The sequence below is a fragment of the Phytophthora infestans genome, genomic scaffold, assembly GCF_000142945.1.
Source record: "Phytophthora infestans T30-4 supercont1.6 genomic scaffold, whole genome shotgun sequence".
NCBI classification, from domain to species: domain Eukaryota; phylum Oomycota; class Peronosporomycetes; order Peronosporales; family Peronosporaceae; genus Phytophthora; species Phytophthora infestans.
This window is the reverse complement of record NW_003303753.1, coordinates 3,951,288-3,974,381: the sequence shown is the minus strand read 5'-3', so window position 1 is coordinate 3,974,381 and position 23,094 is coordinate 3,951,288. Positions and strand designations below refer to the sequence as shown.

Genomic DNA, 23,094 nt, shown 5'->3' with positions numbered 1-23,094 from the left:
AACTTAGCATAGACCTCAGAGCGCTATTTCAGCAGAGACAAAGTCGAAAACCGACTTGCACAACAAAGCGAGCGAAGTAACTCTTACACGAGGAGAAAGCGACTGCATATGACCCACATAAGGCCACAGGCACAAATTTACCAAAATGTCACTCATTTTCCGAAGTGCCAGCAAATTGAAAGCTTTTTCGTGCTAGCTTTTCATTCACACACGATTTACAGTAAACGTTCTCGTCAGTCCACAAATCCACGCCAGATACAAGCCAGCCTGCATGTTTGAACAGCGCATCAAACACATTCCGGCCTTCGTAACCAAGTCTCGCATGCCACAACTCCACAACTTGATCTAAAGCGGAAATCACCACCGTTGCAGAGTTTGCGTCCGGTGGACTCTCCAACGCGCTATGACAGAGGGTTGTTTCGTCAATACGTGCCATTGCTAAGGTCTGCCCCTTCGCCATAGCACGAACTCGAACACGTTGACCAGGAGGCAGATCTTTTCGTGCCTGTCTCCGCACTGAGACAGATCGCAATAAAGTTCTGGGGCGGGGAGAGGGGGGGGGGCATTGGTGGCTTGTGATGTATGACTAGCGAGAAACATTTCCACCACGTTGTCAAACTCACGAGGTAGTGATCCGATCAGTAGTGCCGATTTTTATCCTCATCCAAAGACTTTCCCAATACTACAATACGCTCCATAAGGCGGTGTCATGTACCTCAACAACATTTTCCTTTTTGAAACAAGGCGTAGTCGACGTAAGTTCGACATTTCGTCTACCTACTTGAAGTACATTTTGCCGACAAACCACTTCTTCAAGCTCTCCAATACATGAAAGGGAGTATGATCATACCACCATTTTCAAGATTTGGTCCGTCATCCCATCATACAGGATCTCATTGGCTCGGTGAAACTCCTTCTTCCACTTGGTATGCTCTTCAGACGCTTTGCACTCTAGCCCAGCATCGACAGCATGGCTTCTACAAGAATTTGAGGCGCCAATTGCTATAACGATCACTCGTATAGTCATGTTCCCTAGACGACTACATGAAGAGTAGCAAAGCCACTGGACCACCCGATGCGTTACGATAGTCATGTAGTGCGTGTAGTCAGAAGCATCGATCTCTTCTTCCTTCGTCGTAAACTGACAATTCTTTCGAGTAGGGACACCATGCGAGATGCATTGATGCTATATAAATATTAAATTCGACATTCTTTGCTACATGTACTTTTCTTTGAATCACTATTATTTGCTTTAAATAAGCCCTCATTTAGTTAACATATCATATTGTGAGATGTAATTACTAGTACGAGCTGCTAGCAGTCTCTTGTAAGAGAGCCGCACAAATGACCTTTTGATAAACTCAGTTGTTTTAATCCTTCGTGGCATAAAAGCGCAAAACAAGGGGCCGGATATGGTCGTCAAAGGGCACCTGGTGCGCCTTTTGAAAAAAATTCAATCGATTCAACTTCGTCTAAAAAAATATACGAGAAACTGTGAGATTCGTAATTATCCAGCTTACTTTAATTCAGATGTATTCTTCTATCATGTTGTATCATCAATGCATCTCCAATAATTATTACAAAAGATGGTATCAAACAAGAACAGTGATTTCGCTGAACGGCGCATGGGGCGCCCTTTGGGAAATAAATATCATGGGTGTGTATAGTATACTTTGGATAACTGTATCACGAAAGGGTTAAGATGTGAAGCGAAATCACGGAGGTTGGTTTGTCTTTGTCACAGTGGAGAGCTAGAGCAAATAAATTTGCCACTACTTAGAACCTCGCTGAAATATTTCTCTCGATCAGGGTGTCAAGAAACGATCTAATCGGAAAAGTATTATTTAAACATCTTCAGTAGTATCTAATATTTTCAAATATCCTGCTTAAAAATATTAAACATTTTTGATAGCTTCAGCAACTTAGAGCTACTACTACTATTATATTTAAGGATAGTACTACTACCAAATATATTATATGATATTTGGAGCTGGGGTTACCTTTTAAAAGGTTAATGATTAACCCTGTGATTCACTCCAGCCGTCTACTGTAGTAGAGGCCCTCTACTACAGAGTACAGTACTGCATCCGCTTTCGCGCCCTTAAACCTTTAATAAACTTCCGGGTATAATGCTCCTGAATCCAGATGAACCATTGTTTGTCTGCTGAAATCTGATTTATTTGGGAAAGCTATATGGTCCATCCCCGCAAAAACGGGGTGCAGTACTGTACTGTGGAAGAGTGTAAAACTTTTTGAGATTCCAGTACAATATTTACTACACAAGTTCAACTTGTCCTGATCTGACGGGCGCAGCAGACCAGCTTACGTGACCGATTTCTCATCTCCTCGAGATCTGTCTCTTCACCGAGAGTCAACATCGCACTTTAATCTCCATTTTTAACTGCTGCGCCGCTCATGGGGCCTCGTCGCGTCCGCCTTGCGGCCATGGCGCTGTCGTTATTCTGCCCCTGCGCCAACTCGACCACGGAGCTGATTCGTATCCCTTTAGAGAACTACGATCAGATGCAGTTCTTCGGCTCCATTGGCGTCGGGTCGCCGCCTCAGCGTTTCCAGGTCATCTTCGACACAGGCTCCAGCGACATCTGGCTGCCCGAATCTAGCTGCGCGGACTGCGCTGGATCTAGGCGCTACCACGCTGCTGTCTCGCGCTCGCACGAGCCGCTGAATGAGCCCTTCCGCCTCGAATACGGCAGTGGCAACGCCTCGGGTCGCGTCGTGCGTGAACAGGTCTCACTCTTTGGTGGCGACGAACAGAGTCTGACGCTCTCAAGGGTGCACATGGGCAGCACCACCAAGACAACCAAAAGCCTGCAACGTTTTCAGGCCGACGGTATTGTAGGTCTCGGTCTTGAGGCGCTGGCGGTCATCACCAAACCAAGTCTTCTTAAATCCGACCCGAGGTTGGGACTCTTCTCCATTTACATCAACCCGCTGCCAGGTGCATTGCCACCGGCACAGCTCATCTTCGGTGGGGTGGATGACTCGCTGCCTATTGCTCACATACCGCACGCAAATGAAGCACAGGTCAGCTGGCACCATTTCCCACTCGTTCGGTACCCGTCCAGTAGACGTGCTCACGGTTTCTGGGCCATTCGGCTGCATCGACTGACTGTTGGGAATTTTGATTCTCGATCCAAGTCCAGCCCGAAGAAACTTGCAGGTAGTGGAGATGGGATCGTAGCCGTCTCGGCAGCTGTGGCTATTGTGGACTCGGGCACTTCCCTACTACTGCTTCCGCGACGCGCCTTTGATACAACAATAACAGAAATCCAGCAGCATCTGCGCGTACAGCACAGCAAAGAGCTACGTGTGAATCCTCATGCCGTGAGTGGCTATGCCTGTGTAGACTGTACAGCGGAGATGTTCCCCGCGCTGCGATTTAGCTTTGTGATAGAAGAAACGCCTGCTGGCTCTCAGTCGAAGACGCAGACTCTGGTGCTCAAAGGTACGGACTACGCGCGCTGTGACGACCTCATGTGCGCACCACAACTTGACGTGCACGCACTATTCACGTCGAAGAGCAAGAGCAAGGTTCCAACCCCTGCTGCTTCCGCAATGACCACCAACATTCCACAAGGGACAGAGCACGAGGACGTTGTGGTGCTTGGTGTCACGTTCATGCGCGCATACTACGTGCAGTTCGACTCGCAGCGCAAGACCGTGGGGTTCGCCTGCGTCGATTCGGCGACATCCAGTGCTGTCTGCTCCGGTGGTTGGGCGCCCAAGCTCCAGTTCCACTCGGCGCATTTCTTGGACGCCGAAGCTTCAGCATGGCGAGCCGGTTGGGTCTTCTGGTCGCGGGTGTATCTAGGTATCGGCGTGTTGCTGCTGCTGGTGGCATTCGCGCTACTGTGGCTCATACTGGTAGTGCCGTCGTCCGAAGTGAAGAAGGTGTTCAACTGGTTTTACGGACCCAGCGACAAGAGTCGAAGACGGCAGCAGCAGACAGAGTGCAAGCTACTGCCAACTCGACGGAGCTCGTATCAAGGGCAGTCCAGTGACAGCAACCGAGACGACGAAACCGCAGAGCCTGACTCGGAGCCAGAGTCACCTCCGGCACCGTCAAGACGCAAAAGCGTGAGCTTCGACGTATAGAAAGATAGAGTACTGTAGATGCGATGTATCAATATGCAATGTACAGGTAGGTCGGAACAATATTCATACCGGTATACCTAGAAGCTGAAGTTCTTATCGTAAAAAGCACTGTAAAAGCCGGTTATAAACCTGATTGTTTTTTTGTTTTTTGTTAATCGTCCAAATTGCTCGGCAGAGAAGCAAGGTCTCCATTATTGTCGCTGCCATGGAGCTACTGAACAAGATCTGCCTGTTCGGGGCGCGCCACTGCTTCTACACGCAGTCGGCGGCTGCTGGCGCGGCTTACTGCTACGCGGTGGTGCTGGCGTACACTCTGTCCGTGAGCATCCAGCGCGGGCGCCTGGGCGAGCACGGCCACGCGACGCATCTGATGCCGGTCAAGCGGATGCGCTGGTTTCCGACGTTCCTGAGCTTCGCCTACTTCTCACGCATCGCGTGGCTGGTGCTCAGCAATATGCACATGTTCCAGTGGGTGGAAGGCTCGGCGCCCGACTTCCACTACGAGCACATGGTGTTCGTCACGCCGCTGCTGCCTACGGACATCGACATTTACGTGCTGGGCGTCACGAGCTTCGGCAAGCTGGCCACGCTGCTCTACTTCTCAGCGTTCACGCTGCTACTCCGTTTCTGGGAGGACGTACGTACACAAGCTCAGCGGGCGGAGAAACCGTTGGCCCGAGTGGCGGCCAACCAGTCCGTCATCGCCGAGTACACGCGCGGAGCCGGCGCGCAACGGTCTGGTCGATCTAGAAAGCTGTTTCTCGTGGCCAACGTCTGGATTTACCTGGTAGAATGCGCCTTACTGGTGCTCAAGACACTGTTCCCCGGAGAGAAGATGGTGCTGTTCGAAATGGAGTACGGCTTTGTGGCCCTGTGCTTCTTCTTGCTGGCCGTCATGCTGGCCAGGTGCGCGTTACAGCTGCGCGCCGTGCTGCTCAAGATCGAGTTCTCATCTCTGGCGGCCACCATCGCGTCGAGGCTGTCGCTGATTGGCGCTGTGTCGTCGGTGCTCTTCTTCTACCGCAGCATACTGCTGCTTTTCTCCATGCCGGCCATTGACGTCTTCGACCCGCACGTATCGAACCCGTGGCTGTTCTACGCGATCCCAGAGCTCATCCCGGGCGCGTTGGTCATTTACATGATGAACGTCAAGAGGCTACACCAGCCGCCTCCACCGGCATGGGGGATCACGAAGGCAGACGAGCAGACGCCACTGCTGCAAGAGTTGCGAAGACTCTCCACCGACCTGCCGCAGTTCCATGGGCAAGAGCTGCACATCTAACATTATTATTGTGAATATTGTGCAATAGATGGTTGTTGCGGACGGACTACTTCATTACCAGTACTGACATACAAGAACTGCAGCTGATGGCCACTCTAGTCATCATCGCTGCGCGGTTTGTTCCAGATCCACTTGTTGCCCGACAGTTTGATGCCTTCTTCGACTGGGCAGCCAGCATGCAGACTCATGGGATCTCCCTCGCCATTCGGCAGCATACTGTAGAACACGACGACTTTACGCTTCTTGGGTGCGACGCTAATGCCTTGCGAGCAGTCCTTGTTAGAAGACGGGCGTGGTAGGCCACCAGAACGAGCGAAATTGGTGTGCCCGCCCTTAGCCACATCCGACATGTACCAGAACACCGTGATCATGCGGTTCTTGTAGCCGTACTCAATCCGCTTTAGCACGTCAGGCGAGTTGCGATGGCGTTCGGCCGAGAAGTAGTCCAGATGCTGGTCGTAGTGCTGCGTGGGCTCGTAACGCAGCACTTGCACGGATTCCTGGTGGCTGATTGGAACCTTGACGAGGTCGGCTGTACGTTTGTCAATTGTTTGCACCACAGGGTGACTGGACGAGTCCAGCCAGTACGTTGTACTCGTGCGCCAGTCCGTTGCCGGTCTGTTCTCGTGGCCGTCCTGCAGAGTCACACCGGACGGCGCCAAATGCGGCATCGACAGCTCCAGGATGACGTCGATCTCGTCATCACGGAGGAATTCCTCCACACTAAACACGAGCGGCGTCATACTGATCGTCTCCAGCACGAGATCACCTCGGCCATAGGTCTTGTTAAGCAGTGCTACAACAAGCAGTACGTAAGAGACTCTACACCTCCACCAGCTCGACAAAAGACAAACTCACTCTTGTGGCCGACCCGAATTCCGGGCCAAATGAACTGGCCACCTTCGAACAAAAACACGATCCGATTATGCAGCGCGGTAATATCCGTCTCCAACCTCACTCCATCTGGCGTGAAGTACGCTGGCGGTTGCTTGTATTTACGCGCATACTCGTCGCTAGATTTTGGAATCTGCAGCAGCTCTTCTTCCACTGCGCGCCTAAACGTCTGAAGATCCTTCGTCGTCTCCACTGAGCTGTTCACATGCATGCCATCCTTAAACCCCGTCACCTTCAGTCTGCAAACAACACAGCAACCAATTACAGACATCTGCATTAGCGTCCCTGGTTCGAACCGCTGGAAATTAACGTTTTCACGTCGTCGTACGCGTCGATCGCCGTCGTCTCGATGCACAACACGTGAAAACCTTTGACAGGCACCACGTCCGTTAGGAATTGGTGCGCGTCGCCGCAGTCCACTGCGATTTCATCAGGCACGTAGATCTTCAGTAGGGCGCGACGCACCGCGAGTTCTAGCCCCTTTGGGTCGTGAACACACGTGGCCACTGCGATGGCCAGCAAGGCCACCACCAGCCAAGAGAAGGAGGAACCGGGGGCAGACGGCCGCGTGCGAGTCACCATAATGAAGAACACGGTGTGGGGGCGATGAAGAACGAAGCACGCTACACTGTACACTGTATTCAGAGCGCCAGGTCAACACTTAGATGCCCATCTGTTGTCCGGCAAATCGGCGCTTCAGTCAGAAGAGTTGAGTCAGGAATTTTGGGGAAAATGTTAAAAGGTGTATGGATGCACAAACGTTGTGATAGATTACCGATTTTTGATTGTAATAGTACTTTTTTATTAAATTCTAATAGTAGCTTATTTACTTAAGAGCTTCTTTTTTTTAAAACGAGCTTGGAGATTTGAAAATATTAAATACTTGATGATATTTGTTTTTACATTTTCTCTCTCAAGTACGTTTCTTGCCAGGCTCTAAAGCAGCAGTAGTAAATTACTAAAAAAAAGTCTTCAGCTCTTAATCCTGCCATTACTAGTAGTAATGGCAGGCTTAAGAACTGAAGACTTTTATTTGTTCTAGTATTTTACTGTGGCACAGACAAAACCGATCGAGATGATAAACCGCTAACGGTTGCAGTTGTTTGAAGTCGATGGAGCGAAATTAAGATATTTGTTCTTGCTATATGCCGATAGCCTCGTCCAGATCGTGCGTCTTACAAACCTGCAACCTGTGAAGCTAGAATTATGCGCTCAGCAGTGCCAGCACACCACACTATTATTGTCTAAATATTACCAAGCTGGGAAGCTAATATAAAAATATCACGTAATATTTTCTACTAAGACAAACTGATACTATTAAATGCATGAATCAACTTAGATTAGTTAAAGCGATTTTATTTTGAAAAGATTGCGTAGTCGTATTAGTCCACCATGATAAACTCCAAAATTGGTGAAGTTAATATAGTATAAATACTACCAAGTTGACAAGCTAACATAAAAATATCACGTAATATTTTCTTCTAAGACAAACTGATATTATTATATATAGCCGAGCGCCGCCGCTACGCGGCGGTAGTTTTGATTACGTCCTACTTGATAAATCACGATCGGACGGTCCACAGGTCATTCTAAAATAAAGCTGTCTGCGCATCGCAGTCGTGTCTTTTATGGCTTAACCCTTTTGGACACCTGCCGCCTTAAATATGGGGTAAATAGTGAAGGTCTCACAAAAATGAACGAAGCTGGCATTTTCCCTTTGCAATTTTTCAAGATGGAACCAATTTTGGATGAAGGGTAAAAATATTTGAAGCCCACTGGCTCAGCATTTTGAAAGAACTAAAAAAATCAAAATCACACCGATCTTGTCATTTTAGGCTACATGTAATGTATTTTTCCTAATATTTTAAACAAGTTGTGCTGGAAATGGTAGAGAGGATAAAACTTCATACATGTAGGTTAGCGTCTACGATTGAGGACGCAGACTCTTAGTGAGGTCGTTCTGCTCGTCTCCCACGTTCCACTCTCCTGCGTAGTCTGTCGAGCTTTCGGTACCATCCCAGACAGAAGATTCCGTTTTGGAGTCGTCGCTGGAAAGAACGAACGAGTAGCTCTCATTCTCACTCGACTGCGGGGTTTCCACAGGATCCACCGGTTCAGTGGGTTCCACAGGCACCAGAGGTGGCGGAATTTGAGGCTCGTCATAATCGAAATCAACGGACGCGTCACCAAACGGCTCGCTCTCCTGGTTGAAAACCTCCAGCAACACGCACAGCGGTACATCATCTGCAACACTTTCAGACATCAGGGCGCAGACACGGCAGTCTGGGATCTCGAAAAGGTTGCAGCCTGGCCCATTATCATCCACAAAGCAGTCTGCGTCGGTGACTGTCACGAGTCCGTCGCGGACCATTTCCAGTGTGGCCCGACATGATACATCTTCAAGCAGGACGGAGACGACTTTTGCGCGTGCACCGAAGGGGAGACTCATGTTGAACGCGCAGAATGCAGCGGTGTTTGAACGCCGGTCATACTGGGGATGACGGAGTGGTTAAGAGATGCCAAGAACAAGTGCTGAAGGATAGATGATGACGTCTAGTTGGAGACTTGGAGACAACTAGCTATAAATACTCGACCGGATTGATACACAGACTATCAAATGGCTGCGCAGTGGGTCAAGCTCGTTCCAGAACCCCCATTGCGACCCAGCTTGCACGCCAAGACTCTTGGCTCAACATGTTTGTCATCTTGAAGTTCACAGCAATTTTGCGTCGACGATTAGCGATTCGTTCTGAAACCTAGCGCAACATTACTGCTCAAGCCATGCGGCACAAAGGGAATTAATTAGTGGTGATAGACAAACCGGAACACGATAGGTGAATCAAACTCCACGCAACACGAAGCAGCAAGCTTGCGTCAAAACCACCAACCGGTATCATACGAAACTGCTATGCTACTCTAATTGCTACAACAGTTTCAACTCGTGAGATACTTTTTTTCGGCGGCGGAGGAAGCCAGCGACTCACCGAGCCGGGCGCTGTCGTCTCAAGCTCGCCTGTCGGATCGCGCTGCGGGCAAAGTTCCCGCTGCCGAGCCGAATGCTTTCAAGGCTGCCTTGAAGACACGGATCGCCGGCTTTTCTTTGAGAAGGCGGCTTCGAGTTCGCTTTACCAGCCACGAACATCGGAATCCCATCCACGCAACATAAGACCCACTTGCCTATCTGAGGCACTCTTCCTTCCCGAACCGACTTCCACCCGAATAACCTTTGTCAAGTCTTATATTACTTCCTCTATTTTTGGCTTCACTTGCTTTTATTAACTTCATCAACTCTGATTTATTATAGTCCCGTCTAATCCGATTTGAAAAGCTGTCTTACACTGACGCAGAGACCGGGTTCCAGGACGGACCTTGCCACTACTCATACAGCTCTAAAGTTAATCGACTTGGTGGAAAGCCCAGCACAGCTTCTCCGTGACTCCTGCTGCGTCGCGTTGTAAAGGCCTCAGAAAGAGCTCGATCATCGGCCTTCCATTCTCTAACTGCACGGCGCAAGCACCGCAGTCTTCCCCATGAATGGCTCGTCCGTGAGGCGACCACACGCACTCAGGACGCTCCGCGACCGGGCGAGGCTCGACATGTTGCTGCTACTGCTGTCGGTATCGCTGATGCTTCTCGGTGCTGCGACGTCGCCGGTCGCGGCCGCGGCCTGTACGAACGCTAGCACTTTGGTGGAGGGCGAGTCGGATTCTACCGCCGTGGTATACGACGCTGGTTGCAACGCACGCAGCTTCCAGGTCGTCGTGAGCTCCACAGTTGAGCGGAGCTTGAACTTATCCAATCTGGACGTCGTGGACGTCAGGAGTTATCCGCGCGTATATCAACTGTAAGAAACCAGAACCGGAAAACGAGGGATGCTACGTTGGACTCACACAGATTATCGTGACTTTTTAGGCTGCTCAACAATAATGAGCTCGAGACGTTCGCTCCCGCAGACTCGGACAACGACATGGAAGACTTGTGCGTGACAGACAGACAGGAGACAATTGATACAGGACACTGACCAGAGATTATTCGTTGTCGAAACAGGGAACTGGCCCATAACTTCATCGCGGACTTGTCGGGCTTCAACTTCCCCCGTCGGTTAAATTACTTGGATCTGAGCTCGAACTCGATCACCAAGCTGTCGTCGTCCACGCCCTGGCCTGAGTCGGGCGAGTTGCAGACACTTCTGCTGCACGGGAACTCGCTCAGCTCGGTGGGCGTCGACACCTTCACGAAACTGGTCGCGCTGCAGTCATTGTACGGATAACGGACTCAGAACTAGCGACTGTGATCGAAGCGCTGACGTCTAATGCTGTTGCAGGTCGCTATCGAGTACGGGTATCTCCAACCTGGACGACCTCATGTTGCCGGTCTCGCTGCGTACGCTAAATGCGACCAAAAACTCCTTCACGAGCGCGTCCACCAACTTTTCCACCCTCCCCACAGCTCTGCAGTATCTGTGCGTACCGAGCTCTCTTATATCTTGACACTCAGACACTCGTACTAACCCCATCTTTACACTCCAGAGACCTGAGCAGCAACCTCCTCACAGTTTTCCCGACCATCGTGTCTTCTCTCACTACACTCGTGGAGTTGTACGTTGCTAACTGCATCCACTTGTTACTTACTGTAATGTATATCTAATGTGCTGTATGACCTTCAGGAACCTCGAGTCCAATGGAATCAAACAGATCAGCGGCGTGACCTTCGCGTCAACGCTCCGTAAAGTCTACTTGGGGGACAATCCGTTGTCTACGATCGAAATCTGCCGCTCGGACGTCAGTGTGTTCCAGAGTCTGGCAGAGTTTAAGGCCCCGTCGTCCATCTCGAGCACGTGCTCGAACGCCAAGGCAACAAGCGAAGAAATTAACGGCGTCAACTTCTGCGTGCTGGAGGACGAGGACTGCGTCATCGTCTCTGCAGTTGACTCGACAGGTGGCAGTATGGCGGACGTCAACAACATCTCGAGTTCAGGTGACGCAGCCGCGTCCGCGGAGAGTACGAGCTCGGACTCGTCCTCTATTTTCTCGGCTGAGTCCATCGCAGTCATCGGAACCACCTTCTTCCTTGTCGGCATCCTGTTGAGCGCCTTAGTGTTCGGGTTTATGTGGAACAAGCGGAGAAACGATGACGACAGCCCGTCGCGTCGTGCTGCTATGAAGGTGAACCGGGACAGACGGCTAGGAAGCAGCGGCGGCAACTTCATGGTGTTCACGAGCAGTGGACGCATCACACGTGCCGTTGGCATTAACCACGACGAGTACCGCGACACCGACAGTAAGAACGGGAACAACAGCACGTTCGGCGATAGCGGCGCGAAAACGCCGGGCGAGGCGGCTTGGGGCGTGTACGAGAGTCCTCTGGACAAGTACAACCCCGTCGCTCTGCTCGAACCGAGTCCCAAGGACAATAGCTTCCTCGGGGCTAGCACCGCGTCACTGCAGGTGCGCAGCAAGATCAAGAGCAAGATCGATCTGGACGACCTGCTCGTGTACGAGATTCCGCCCGAGGAGATTCAGATGCGCCGCGGACTGCACATGTCGTCATCCAAGAAGAGTAGTAAGGCCGCGTTGGCCTTGAGCAGCGTGGGTGTGGGTAACTCGCGTAAGAAGGTGGATATGGCGCTGTACCTTGCTGAATACCAGAGCTACAAGGTGGTGATTCAGGCGCTCATGCGCTCCAAGAAGCGTCTGGAGACGCGCTTCGTGGAGCAGATCCGTCTGGCCGCAGCACTGGACCACGCGTCTATCGTGCACTTTATCGGTGTCACTACTGGGTGCAGCACGGCAGCCAGTCGTCGACGTGGTAGCAGCGCTGCGGCGCCGGCACAGGGCCCGTACAATAGCTACGGCCCGACAAACAGCATGAGTGAGAGCATGGCGGCTAAGAGCAGGTACCCGAGCATGGGCGCGCCAGCGTGGCACCTAGGTGTCGTGTTTGAATACATGCAGCACGGTTCTCTAGCGGCAATGTTCGAGTCCGAACGCCACCGTCGCGAAGGCAAGGGATTCTACCCGAACAGCAGCGTGGCGGCGGCGATCGGCAGCGGCAACGGCAACATCTTCAGCTGGTACCCGGTCTTCGCGAACTCGAGTGCCAGCGTGAACGCCAACCCGAACGCAGATTGGCGGTGTAAGCTTTCTATCGCTCTAGATGTGGCCATGGGTCTAGTCTACCTGCATGCCAACAACTACGCGCACGGCCGTGTGTGCGCGCGCAAGGTGTTGGTGAACGAACAGGGCGAAGCGAAGCTCAGCGCGATGGATATATTGTTGCCATCGGATCTCTCGTCTCGAAAGGACGAGAACAATCACACGACAGAAGACTTCCGCGGCTCGTTGAGGGAGAGCGCTCTATGGACGATGCAAAAAATCACAGGTTTACGTCCGACACGCTCGTCCAAGGCCATGAAGCAGCAGACGTCCGGCAACTTGGGCCGTAGCCGCTATGCGAACAACAGCGGAGAGAGCGACGTGAGTGGGGTGAGTGGAGTTAGCAGCGTAACACTGGATGACAACCACAGCCAGAGCGGCGACAACCCGGCGTTCGACGAAGCGTCTGACGAGTTCGATGAGAACTCGCTAAAGTCCAGCGGCATCGGGTCGTCCGTTGTGGCGGCCCAGCGCGACGACGTCTACGCTTTCGGCACGTTCCTGTGGGAGCTGGACACGATGATCGCCGTGGAGGAAGACTTGGCCAGCTCAAGGATCCCCGCCGGCGCCGGCGGCAACGCGCACCTACTCAAGTTCTCGGCGGACTGTCCGGAGGAGCTGCAGGAGCTGGCGCGACAGTGCTGGCATGAGGTGCCGAGCGAGCGTCCGGACGCCATCGACGTGCAGGAGGAGCTGGTCCGCGTGCTGGAGGGCCGTCTTACTGTGAGTGGCCAAGCTCCGCCCAACTGGACGCGACCCAGCTACCTGAGTGTCACCAGCGCACTGAGCAGTCTATCAAGCTCCGAGTTATCATCAAACATGTCTTCGCTGCCGAGCTCTTGCTCTGTGATGGCCGTGTCTGTGGCCGACCTATAAAAAGGGAGGGCTTTGATGTATTTATTCGCTTCCCAGACGTTGGAGCACAATTTTGCCAGCAAGTTCCAAGTGTGTCTTTCGTGTGTGAACCGCGGATCATCGTCACTCGGAGACAGTTATTACTCCGAGTATCGCAATCGCTATGCGGGTTGCTGGCAGCTTCGAGGTGTCCCCGAGCGGAAGGGAACGAAGCTGTCGAGCGTCTAGCATAGACTTTAGAAAACATATAAACACCGTAACAAGTGAGTGACTTCAACCCGGTACTCCTTTAGTCGTGTCGGCAAGTTCGTCGCTACATCAGCACGTCGTCGAGCAGAGTAACGCTGGCGTCAAGGTTTCCCATGCGCGTGTGTCCTACACGCACAGCCCGTTGGTTTGCTGTTTAGCCTCATTGTTGATCCGTACGATGACGGCGGCGGCGACGTACGGACACACGGCGCATTGCTATTGTAGGCGACATTGAACATTGGGCCAGAATCTAGAGAGGCGTCTACATTTAGGAAAACCTATATCGACATTTAGATATAGGGTGCAATCATGCGTTTAGATTTCGATTTTGTGGTAATTTTTAGCCAATTCCCAGCCGTTTTGGAGCTACAGTCGTTTTAAAGTGCCCTCTCAGAACACTGTCATTTTCGGGGGAAAGGCGCCCCAAATCCACAGATATGATTGGTCTAGAATAAAAATCATATGTCAAAAAGGAAGATGACACATCGCCCGGTCGCAGATTGCCCTTGTCGATTTAACATTCAATTCTGCCAGCAGGATGGTGAAAAAAATTATAAAGGTAATATACATGGATTTTGTTTTGTTTTTATGATCTACTGTTCTAATTCCTTCTGGGCTTTGTACAAATATTAGTTTGAAAAGGAAATGTTACAGCATCAGTTAAATTGATATACCTCAAAATCAGTGTCTGGGTTATTCTTTTTCTCATTAACCACGGAGTCAACGGTGTTGGGAGCACAACCAAGGCAATCATTGGCATGTCCGGATGCCTTTGAAGAGGCCTTGTTCCTTCTGGCTTTTGAAATACTCGTAGCCGTTCACAATCACCCGCTTCTCTCCTGGGCAGAACTCGTGCTTGCCGGACATTTTCGCTGACCTTAAAGGATGCTTCTGGCTAATTGATGAGTTCTACCGCCCTCTCAAGACACTAAGTTATATATAGCACTTTTATTTATATCAAACAGACAATTATTAGACTTTTTACAGTCTGTATAGTATGGGTTACAATTTCTGGCCCAATGTTCAATGTCGCCTACAATATTAATAAGGCAAGTCGAAGCCATCAGCTGGTCGCGGGTAATCTTTGCATGTCTTTTGATTTGCAAGCCTTTGGGGCAGGTCAGGACCAGAATCTCTCGCCGACTTTCGTGAGCCAATCTGTCACTCAGGAAGGGTAGCAACGGGCACAGCATTAGGTCCATTTCGACCACCGTGACTCATGAATTGCAGCGAAAGTGTCCGATATCTAAGGTTCGGATGCTGATGGAATCACGCGTAGCATTCGCTGCACCGCGAGCTGTCGGCCATTCACGCAGCTTAAATAGCCTGGCACTGGAGCGTAAGAACTCGGTGCCGGCGTGTGGCGTCGAGCTTTCCAGTCGGGATCCGACAACGCGGCGAGCACGCAAACCATCTGGCGTGCCCTGTCACCTACAACTGGTCTCTGACCCATACAAAGTTGCAGTGCTGTCATGACTGTCTTCTCCATTTGGCGGCTCGCTCTCTCTGCTTCTTGGCAGACTCTTATCCCCCAGTCTCAATTGAACTAATCACGGGCTAATTGGGGTCCGTGCACCGGTGGGCGACCATTTTTAAGACGCTGCTTCGTTCCGTCGAGGGCGGCAAAGCCGACAACACCTCACGCGGAATGCGGCGCGGAGCTCCCACGTCGCAAGATAGCGTGGGGCCCAGACCCACCTACGGCACGGCCACTACGCCCCGCTCACAGCGATCCGCGGCTACCACGCCACGTTCCCAGCGCTCCGGTTCGGCTTCCCACGGCACTGTCCTCGTAAACCTCGACGGTACGCTACGCAACGCGAGATGCTTCGTTGCGTCTGACTTACCACACGCCGTTATGTGCCATTTACAGTGTTCATCCACCGGGCCAACATCGGCCGCGACATCAGCCCGAACGACGAGGACCTGATCGTGCTTTTCCGTCGTAACAGCAAGGAAGTATCGTCGGAACCTGCGCGCTGGAGTGCCGAGCACTGTGCCGTGTGGAACCAGCACTTGGCTATCCAGACGTCGCTTCTCAAACACAAGAAGCCTCAGCAGGGCGCGACGGCCTCCGAGTTCCTCAAGAAAGAATACGAGATCGTGCTCGTTGCGGTAAGTTTGTCGTACCTTTGCGACCGGGCCATCCTCTTCCATAACTACGCGGCCATCTGACCACGAACCATTACAACTATGGCCAGTCGCCAGTTGGTCCATGTGGCTAGTGGAGTCTTGGCCTGGACGCCCCGAAATACTGTGTAACCAGCGTTTCTGACTCTTATGTGTGTGTCTTTGGCTGTACCCAACTTTGATTCCATGTAGCTGCCCAGCCATTCCGCTGTCGCACTCTTCTCGCTGGACTTCGCCACGCTTGTACAGCTGAACGCCAGCCCACAGGACCGACACAAGTCCTTCCGCATTTCACCTCTCAAGTGTCGAGACTTGGCGGCCACGCTTGAGTTCGATATTACGTGGGAGCTGGTTCAACCGCCTAGCAGCTCGCAGGCCAACACTGCAGCCAACATGATGATGCATTCCAGCACCAATTCGCACGTGACTGGGTTGGCTGGTTTGCCGCCGTCATCCACTCTACTAAATAAGAGCGCGCAGGGTCCTAAAACGCAGACACCCAAGGCTCAAACGCCGCGTTCTCGAGAGGCGTCCAAGTCCCGACGGGGCGCCAATGAGACGTCGTCTGTATCGACGCGACGGACGACAGCCAGTCTCAGCTCGGCCGGTAGCGAGCGCGAACTACTGGAGGAGCTTTCGTCCTCCAACTGCAACAACTGTCGCTCTGCTAAGCGCAGACTCGATCGAAAGGAAGTACAGGTGCTGCAACTCGAGTCGTTCTTGAAGGAGTCTCAGAAGCGTATCGACGCGCTGTCCACCGAGAACGAGGAGCTGCTTATTCGTGAAAAGGCCGAGACGCGCAATGCCGCACAACAGCGTGCACTGACGTTGCGTCTGCTACAGGAGCTGGAGACGGCCGTGCAGCTTTGCAACAACCAGATGCAGGTTCAGGACATGACGTTGTTGCCTCAGGTGGAGCTGATCGAGCGTGTGAAAAAACTACACGAGGAAGCGGACCCGCTGCATGGCCACGTAGAGAGCTCTCGCCCTTCACACACATCACAGACGTCGTACGGCTCCACATTCGACTTCCGAGCCGAGACAGAGGCGGCGTTGCAGCGCAACCAGCGACTACAGCAACAACTTGAGTTCCTTGGCCGCTCTATGGACTATGATAGCGAATCAGCCGAGCCCGTCACGCGGTCTCATCGAGCAGCTACAGATACGTCGGGCACTACGATCTCTTCCGCGCGTAGCGGTAGCGTCACGGTGGAGTGCGAACCTCGACCGGTAGCGCTGACAATGACACAACAGCTCAACAATCTCGAGCGTGAGAACTTTAAGCTACGCGCTGAGCTCGAGGGAGCGCTGGCCAATGCTGCTCGAGCTCTGAAGAAGCACTCGGGCGGGTTCCCGTCTGGTTTGACGAACGGTCTGTCGCTCACTGCTGAAGTGTCGGAGACGACGAGCTCGTCTAGTCGTGAGGACATCGAGGAGCCTGAAAACGAGGACGCGGCGCTACTGTCTCGTATCCGCGAACAACACGAGCTCGAAGCCGGACGTTCAGCAGCACTTGAGTCGGAGCTGGACAAGGCCAAGAGTGAGATTGACAAACTCAGGGAGCAGCTGGAAGTTGTGCAGAACGATCGTCCGTCCAAGGAGGAGAAGGCGCCGTCGCAGGCGCCTGGGTTCCTGGACAAGATCTACGCCGACGTCGGCAAGGCCAAGATGGTGCTTGAAGACCGTGTGAAGCAACTGGATGAGATGCTGGCGAATGCGACGGAAGAGAACGGACGTCTCCGCAGTCAGGTCGAAGAGCTCCAGAAGCAGAAGAGCAGCAGCCAGGACCAAGCAACAACAGCGGAGATGGAAGCACACATTGCTGAACTCGAGAGGCTACTGGAACAGCGAGAGAAGGAGGCGAAGGTGAAAGAGGGAGAACTGGCGAGAACCAAGAGGCAGCTTCAGGATGCTGAGACTCGAGCTCGTGCAGGTGAGAGTGCCAAGTCCGAGCTTGAGAGTGAGCTTGCAGGTGTACGTCTTTCCCTCAAAATGGCACAGGAAGCAACTGCGCAGCTGGAGAACCAGCTGGCGATGATGTCGTCGAGCGCTGCTCCCGCGACGACCACGTCCACGTCCTTCGTATCTCACAAATCGTTCGCTAGCGACGCTACGGGACACAACGACGAGTTAGCTGAGATACAGAAGCAGCTGAAGTTGTCCAAGCAGGAAGTGATGCAGCTCCGTTTCCGCAGCAACCAGCTCGAGAGCGTCCACAAACGTCTCGAAGACGCACTCAAGGAGAAACGTACGTTGGAGGTGAAGCTGACAGCCCTGGAAGGCCAGCTCTTCGAGCAGCGCAGTCGCACGATCAACACGGACAACAGCAGCTTCACTGCTCCGTCGCTGGACGCCAAGAGCTCAGCTATGTTAACGGACATGCAACGCGAGCTAGACCAGAAGTCTGCTCAGCTCATGATCGCGGAGCGAGAGGTGGAGCATCTGCGTGGCCAACTGACCGACCAAGGCATCGAGATCACGAGCCCTGGCAACATCGAAGACGTGGCGGATAAGGTCAAGCAGTTCGAGAACGAGATTGCGCGTCTGTGCCAGCGCAACGACGATCAGGCCAGGAAACTGGAGAAACTCGGAGCGCGCGTGACGGTCGCCGTTCGCGAGCGCGATGAGCTTGAGGTGATCGTACAGCAGATGGTCACGGAGATGTCGCTGCTGGGCAAGGACGTGACGCTACCTCGCACTTGCCGCACGGCTTCGATCCCTGAGACGGATGAGCTGGAGGAGAAGTCGCCGTCGATGACACGCCGCCCGCCGCCGATGCAGACAAGCAAGATCACCGACCGCTATGCGAACGCCGTGGCGTCCAGCGCCAGTGCGTCTCACGCGCCCAGCTCTATAACGCCAGGCGTGGCCAGCAGCAAGGTGGCGCAGCTCATGAAGAACTTTTCCACTCAGAGCAGCGACGACGGCAGTCCCGGCGTGTCACCGAGCGGCGTGGCCTTCAAAAAGCCCACGAAGCTAGACTTCCGCAACCGCAAGGCGTCGAATACCAGTCACCGCAGTAACGACGGTTAAACAAGCCCTTAATTATTTGATGTGAAAAGCAGTACAAGGAGAGGAATGAGGAGGATAAACAACGTTAAACCGTAATCAAAGGTCAAGTTGAAGTAGCGAGTTTTTCTCCCCTCGCGTCTGTTAGATCCACGTATTCTGTGGTAGATTACCTGGACGAAGGATGTGGTACGGCAGCGTCTCGTGCTCCTCGTTGGCCACGATGAAGTTGTCGATGGCCTGCAGCTCTGCGCCGTACGCTCCGATGGCTGGTAGTAGTCTCGGGTCGTCGATGAACGGGGACACGTGATACACCGACTTCAGCGTCGTCTCCTCCGGTCGTGGACGATTGAAAAGTGCGCTGAGGAATATCATGGCGGGGAAGAGCTCGCGCGGCTGCAGGTAGCTGAACAGATCGATCTTCGGGTGACCATCACGCTCCTTGTGACTCGGCAATGGCTTCCAGAGCGCAGCGGCGCTGTAAGGCATGGCCACGGTCGTCCAGGTCACTTCTCCGTTCATCGCGTGGTGCTTGACGACACTCTGATAGATGAGTCTCGTCAGGAGTTTGCGTAGGATTTCTTTGTCTTTGAATGCCGTCGGGAAGGCGTGCAGATGCGGAATCGTAGCACACGCGACAGCCCATTGCTGCAGCTCCACGTCCGTCTGCACAGCGTCGTCGTCCGCGTAATAAACGTCTAGGAAACTACTTACAAACGAGGAGATGGCGTCGGCGTGGAGTTTCCCGTACGCCACGTACTTGTGTGGCAACTGCTGGATGCCTCTCTCCTTGGCGTCGCTGTACACGTCGTCCAGCAACGAGATGCGGGTGCGTTGGTCCTCTAACAACCGGACGCACCCGGCAGCTCCGATCCCGAAGGTCCGATCCAGCGGCGTGGACGTGTTAAAGAGCACAACGCCAGCCTGTTGCTCCAGACCAAAGTCCAGAGCGAAGTGACGCAGTAACAGAGCTCGCACAGGGTGTTTCTCTGCAAGCGTTCGATACAGCTCCACTCGGATCGGGATCGACAGCGTGTGACTCTCGGAGAAGTGCTGCATCTGCTGGAACGTGGCCTCGGCGGCATTCAGTGCCGTCTTGGCCAGTTGCCACTCGTCCGGAGAGTCGAACGGCGTGTACGTGATACCCGAGTCTACGAGTTTAATAGCCAAAGGCAAGAGTTGCTCGTTGAAGCAGAAGTAGCCGATCACGGACGGCAGATACTTTCCAGCCACAGTATCGCTCACTTTCTCGACTCTAGACACGGACGGGTCTCCCCATTGACCGATGGTAGCCAGATCTACTACGAACAGCTTCTTGTCGGCTCGAAGAGACCGCAGTGAAGCTCCAGCTCCACACACTTTCTTTATGTTTTCGGCACTGAGCGTCTCGTCCTCTGGGTCGTCATCAGTGTCTCGAATGGCTCTCAAGTTGAAGCCGCGTAGACTCAATCGGGAGGCTCCGAAGCCGACGTCTCCGTGGTCCACAGAGTCTGTGGGGGCGTCCACTATGGGGTGAAACAGCTCGTAGAAGCGCGTATAGGCTTCCGTTGAGGTAAGCTGCGGTAACCAGCGCGTGGCCAGCGCGGCCATGAGCTCGGGCGTGTCTGGTTTCAGAGCACTAAGCTGTACGAGGTCTTGAGTTTGTAGCTTGGCAAAGACGGAGCCTGGTCGAGCTACTGGACCCACGTAGACCGGTAGTTCTTGACCGTCGATGGGCCACGAACGTTTCTCGTTCTTGAGATTGTTGGCCATGTACGCGATCTCAGCAGCACGGTCGACGGTGTGGACGACACTCAAGGAAGAGACGAAGGATTCGTTGGCAGTCCAAGTTGAAGTGGCCGTGAGGTTGACGGTGCAGACGTCCGAGAGTTCGTCAGATGACAGTAGAATCGGCTGGAAAGTCAAGTAGAACCAGCTCCGGGTGAGCGCGACAGCGACACCGGCAGCCCCGAGGAAGTACTTCATCGATTGAAAAGCTGGTTGGAAGGCTGCTGTGTGTCGGAGCTGGCAGGATGGAGAATGAACTTAGCGCAACACGTCGCCGTGTGTCTTGCATCATCAAAGGCGAAAGTCTACTCGCCATGCAAGGATAAATACCTTGCATCATCCGAGTCAGGGGTTCCGAAAATGCTATTTATATTTTGTTGGAGGATTCAGCAATACAAATAATTTTACCTATCTCTCCGTCAGAGGTGCCTGCAATAATTGAACATATTGCAAGAAATATATAGGAGTTTGTATGGAGAATAAGTATTGGGAGATTATTGCGCTCCCCGAACGACCTTGCGCACAGTGGCTGCGCTCCAGTACGTGCGGTTCACCTTTAAAAAGAGGATACTCTCGAGATGCAGTGGAGTCATGGCTTGGCGGTGCATGCCAACCACTGCCTTCGCCTGACTAAAGAATCTCTCCACGATGTTGGAAGTCGGAGCGATCATAGACACTTGATCGCTAAAGCGTGAAGTAGTTTGACGAAGTCGTCTCGCCTGCTCGAGCGCAATTGCGGCAAAACCTTTACCTAGCGCTGTTGTCTCCGACGAACTCGATGGAGGAGCGTCTTCCGGGGCTAGCGGCTCAAGCATAGTCTTCTCATCGTCAGACAGCGATCCCTCACGACCCAGCAGGACATTAACACAAGCTCGCTCGAAGACAGGACTCTTGACGATCTCTGCGTCGGCTTGGAGGTACTTGGCGACTTCGGGTTTCTGAGCAATAAGCGCGTCAAAGAGGTCGCGCACGTCGAGTAGCGTTATGTCGTCCGCACTTTGCAGCTTTTTAGAGGTTGATTCGTACATCTTGAGGGTGTTGAGGATCGTCTTCAGCTGCTTTTCCTCTCGGCGTGTTGGCATAAACTCCGCCAGCTCCTCTTCAATGTCATCACTGATGAACTCCTTCAGCTCAAAGTATCTGTTCACCATGGCAAACGTCGATGACCAGCGAGTGTCCTGCTTAGGGACTGGTCGAAGAAGTGTTTTTCGCCTAGCATAATAAAAAATAATCAGATATCAGAAACTAAAATTAGTTGAATTAACCCACCGTAACTTTGCGGACACCAACAGCGAATTTTTCACCTTGTACATCAACTTCTGGATCTTAGTGATCAGCTCATCGTCGCCAGAGAGGAGCAAGTTTACCGCCAGGTTCAGACGATGGCTGGCACAGCCCACCATCGAAACCTGCAGCAGATCGGCAACAGCACCGTTCACGGAGCAATTATCTCCGACAATGTAGACAATATTGGCTTTGCTCCGGCCATAGTAAGAGAGAATTGTGTCCAGAAACTTAACGTGACTGCGGGCTGTGTGGTCGCTGACCTCATCGTCGACAAGTGGCGCCATTGCGACCAAAATGTTTTGCGTTTTGCCATCGTGGCGAAAGGATGCAAAGACTGCGACGTAATGCTCTGAACGGAAGGTCCACCCGTCAAAAATGATGCCAAACGACTTTGGCAGAATACCAGCGATCACAGTTTCAACTTCACGGACTAGTAGGCACATGTATTTCACGAGGCTGTCCGTCGAAAGGCTCCCAATCCTTACGTAGTTAGATGCCGCGTCTGTCTCACAGAACGAGAAGGGCAGATTGCACGAGAGCACAACGTCAATCCAAGAGAAGACTTTGTGAGTCTTGTCATCGACGAACCCAACTAACGTTTCCGTATTTAAGCTGGCGCTTGTCATGTCCGCAACGAAGTTTGTGTGCCACATGAAGACGTGGCCAAGTAGGTTTGTGTAGCCAGTGTTAGGCTCCATTCGGCGCTGGACACCACAGCGACACTTGTATACTGCAGTAGGCTCTTCATCATCGTCGAGTACAGCCGTGAAATAGAAAGATGACACTTGCTTCGACGTGAACGGGTGCGTGCGGACCATCTTCTTCGACGTCTTGGCCTTCTTGGCTTTCTTTGGCGCTCTGGGCGGGGCGGAAGCTTCCTTTCGACGCGGCTTTGGAACGCTCCACGGGGTCTTCGCAGGCATCGTATTGAGTAGAGTAGACAATGGGCTGTGAGTGTATTGCTCCAGCTAAGAAATGCTAAATTGTTGGAGGATGATGCGCCATAAATCGATGAACGTGCTCCATTCGAAGAAGTGATTGTGAACCGGTCTCAGGAGACCGGTTCGCAACAGGGTTATTGGTGACATAGAGCACAAAACAAATATTGCAGCCCTTCTAAGCAAATCTAAAAATAAATAATTTTTCGGTTAAAATACAAAAGTATTTAATAAAAATAGTATTTTCGGAACCCCTGATCCGAGTAATTCTGTAAAATGATTCCTTTAACCCCTCTATAAAAATATCAAAATCGCGTGAAGCTCTAAGAACTAACATATAAACGAGAACTAAAATATAAACGAGAACTAAAAGTGGTCTCAGCGCTCGATATGCAGCCTGCGGAAGGAATTA

At 52.4% G+C, this 23,094-nt stretch overlaps 7 protein-coding genes across 7 annotated transcripts; 4 read left to right on the top strand and 3 right to left on the bottom strand.

Annotated features, from left to right (window-relative positions):
- Positions 1 to 2,523: 2,523 nt before the first annotated feature.
- On the top strand, positions 2,524 to 4,116 carry PITG_04975 (aspartyl protease family A01A, putative; the record flags this gene model as incomplete). Its single annotated transcript, XM_002905616.1, has 2 exons — positions 2,524 to 3,971; positions 4,026 to 4,116. The coding sequence occupies 2 exons, from the start codon at positions 2,524 to 2,526 to the stop codon at positions 4,114 to 4,116; spliced, it is 1,539 nt and encodes a 512-aa protein (XP_002905662.1).
- Positions 4,117 to 4,321: 205 nt separating this feature from the next.
- Positions 4,322 to 5,398, top strand: PITG_04974 (uncharacterized protein; the record flags this gene model as incomplete). The annotated part of the gene is made up of 1 exon (XM_002905615.1): positions 4,322 to 5,398. One exon carries the CDS (start codon positions 4,322 to 4,324, stop codon positions 5,396 to 5,398), a length of 1,077 nt encoding a protein of 358 aa, XP_002905661.1.
- A 5-nt stretch (positions 5,399 to 5,403) lies between these two features.
- Positions 5,404 to 6,872, bottom strand: PITG_04973 (uncharacterized protein; the record flags this gene model as incomplete). Its single annotated transcript, XM_002905614.1, has 2 exons — positions 5,404 to 6,194; positions 6,257 to 6,872. The coding sequence occupies one exon, from the start codon at positions 6,139 to 6,141 to the stop codon at positions 5,494 to 5,496; it is 648 nt and encodes a 215-aa protein (XP_002905660.1).
- A 1,344-nt stretch (positions 6,873 to 8,216) lies between these two features.
- PITG_04972 (uncharacterized protein) lies at positions 8,217 to 8,741 on the bottom strand (the record flags this gene model as incomplete). Its single annotated transcript, XM_002905613.1, has 1 exon — positions 8,217 to 8,741. One exon carries the CDS (start codon positions 8,739 to 8,741, stop codon positions 8,217 to 8,219), a length of 525 nt encoding a protein of 174 aa, XP_002905659.1.
- Positions 8,742 to 10,218: 1,477 nt separating this feature from the next.
- Positions 10,219 to 13,323, top strand: PITG_04971 (uncharacterized protein; the record flags this gene model as incomplete). Its single annotated transcript, XM_002905612.1, has 6 exons — positions 10,219 to 10,274; positions 10,340 to 10,552; positions 10,617 to 10,754; positions 10,822 to 10,890; positions 10,959 to 11,208; positions 11,293 to 13,323. 6 exons carry the CDS (start codon positions 10,219 to 10,221, stop codon positions 13,321 to 13,323), a joined length of 2,757 nt encoding a protein of 918 aa, XP_002905658.1.
- Positions 13,324 to 15,103: 1,780 nt separating this feature from the next.
- PITG_04970 (uncharacterized protein) lies at positions 15,104 to 18,813 on the top strand (the record flags this gene model as incomplete). The annotated part of the gene is made up of 4 exons (XM_002905611.1): positions 15,104 to 15,356; positions 15,425 to 15,666; positions 15,760 to 15,768; positions 15,874 to 18,813. The coding sequence occupies 4 exons, from the start codon at positions 15,200 to 15,202 to the stop codon at positions 18,712 to 18,714; spliced, it is 3,249 nt and encodes a 1,082-aa protein (XP_002905657.1).
- A 21-nt stretch (positions 18,814 to 18,834) lies between these two features.
- PITG_04969 (uncharacterized protein) lies at positions 18,835 to 20,699 on the bottom strand (the record flags this gene model as incomplete). The annotated part of the gene is made up of 1 exon (XM_002905610.1): positions 18,835 to 20,699. The coding sequence occupies one exon, from the start codon at positions 20,653 to 20,655 to the stop codon at positions 18,835 to 18,837; it is 1,821 nt and encodes a 606-aa protein (XP_002905656.1).
- Positions 20,700 to 23,094: the final 2,395 nt, after the last annotated feature.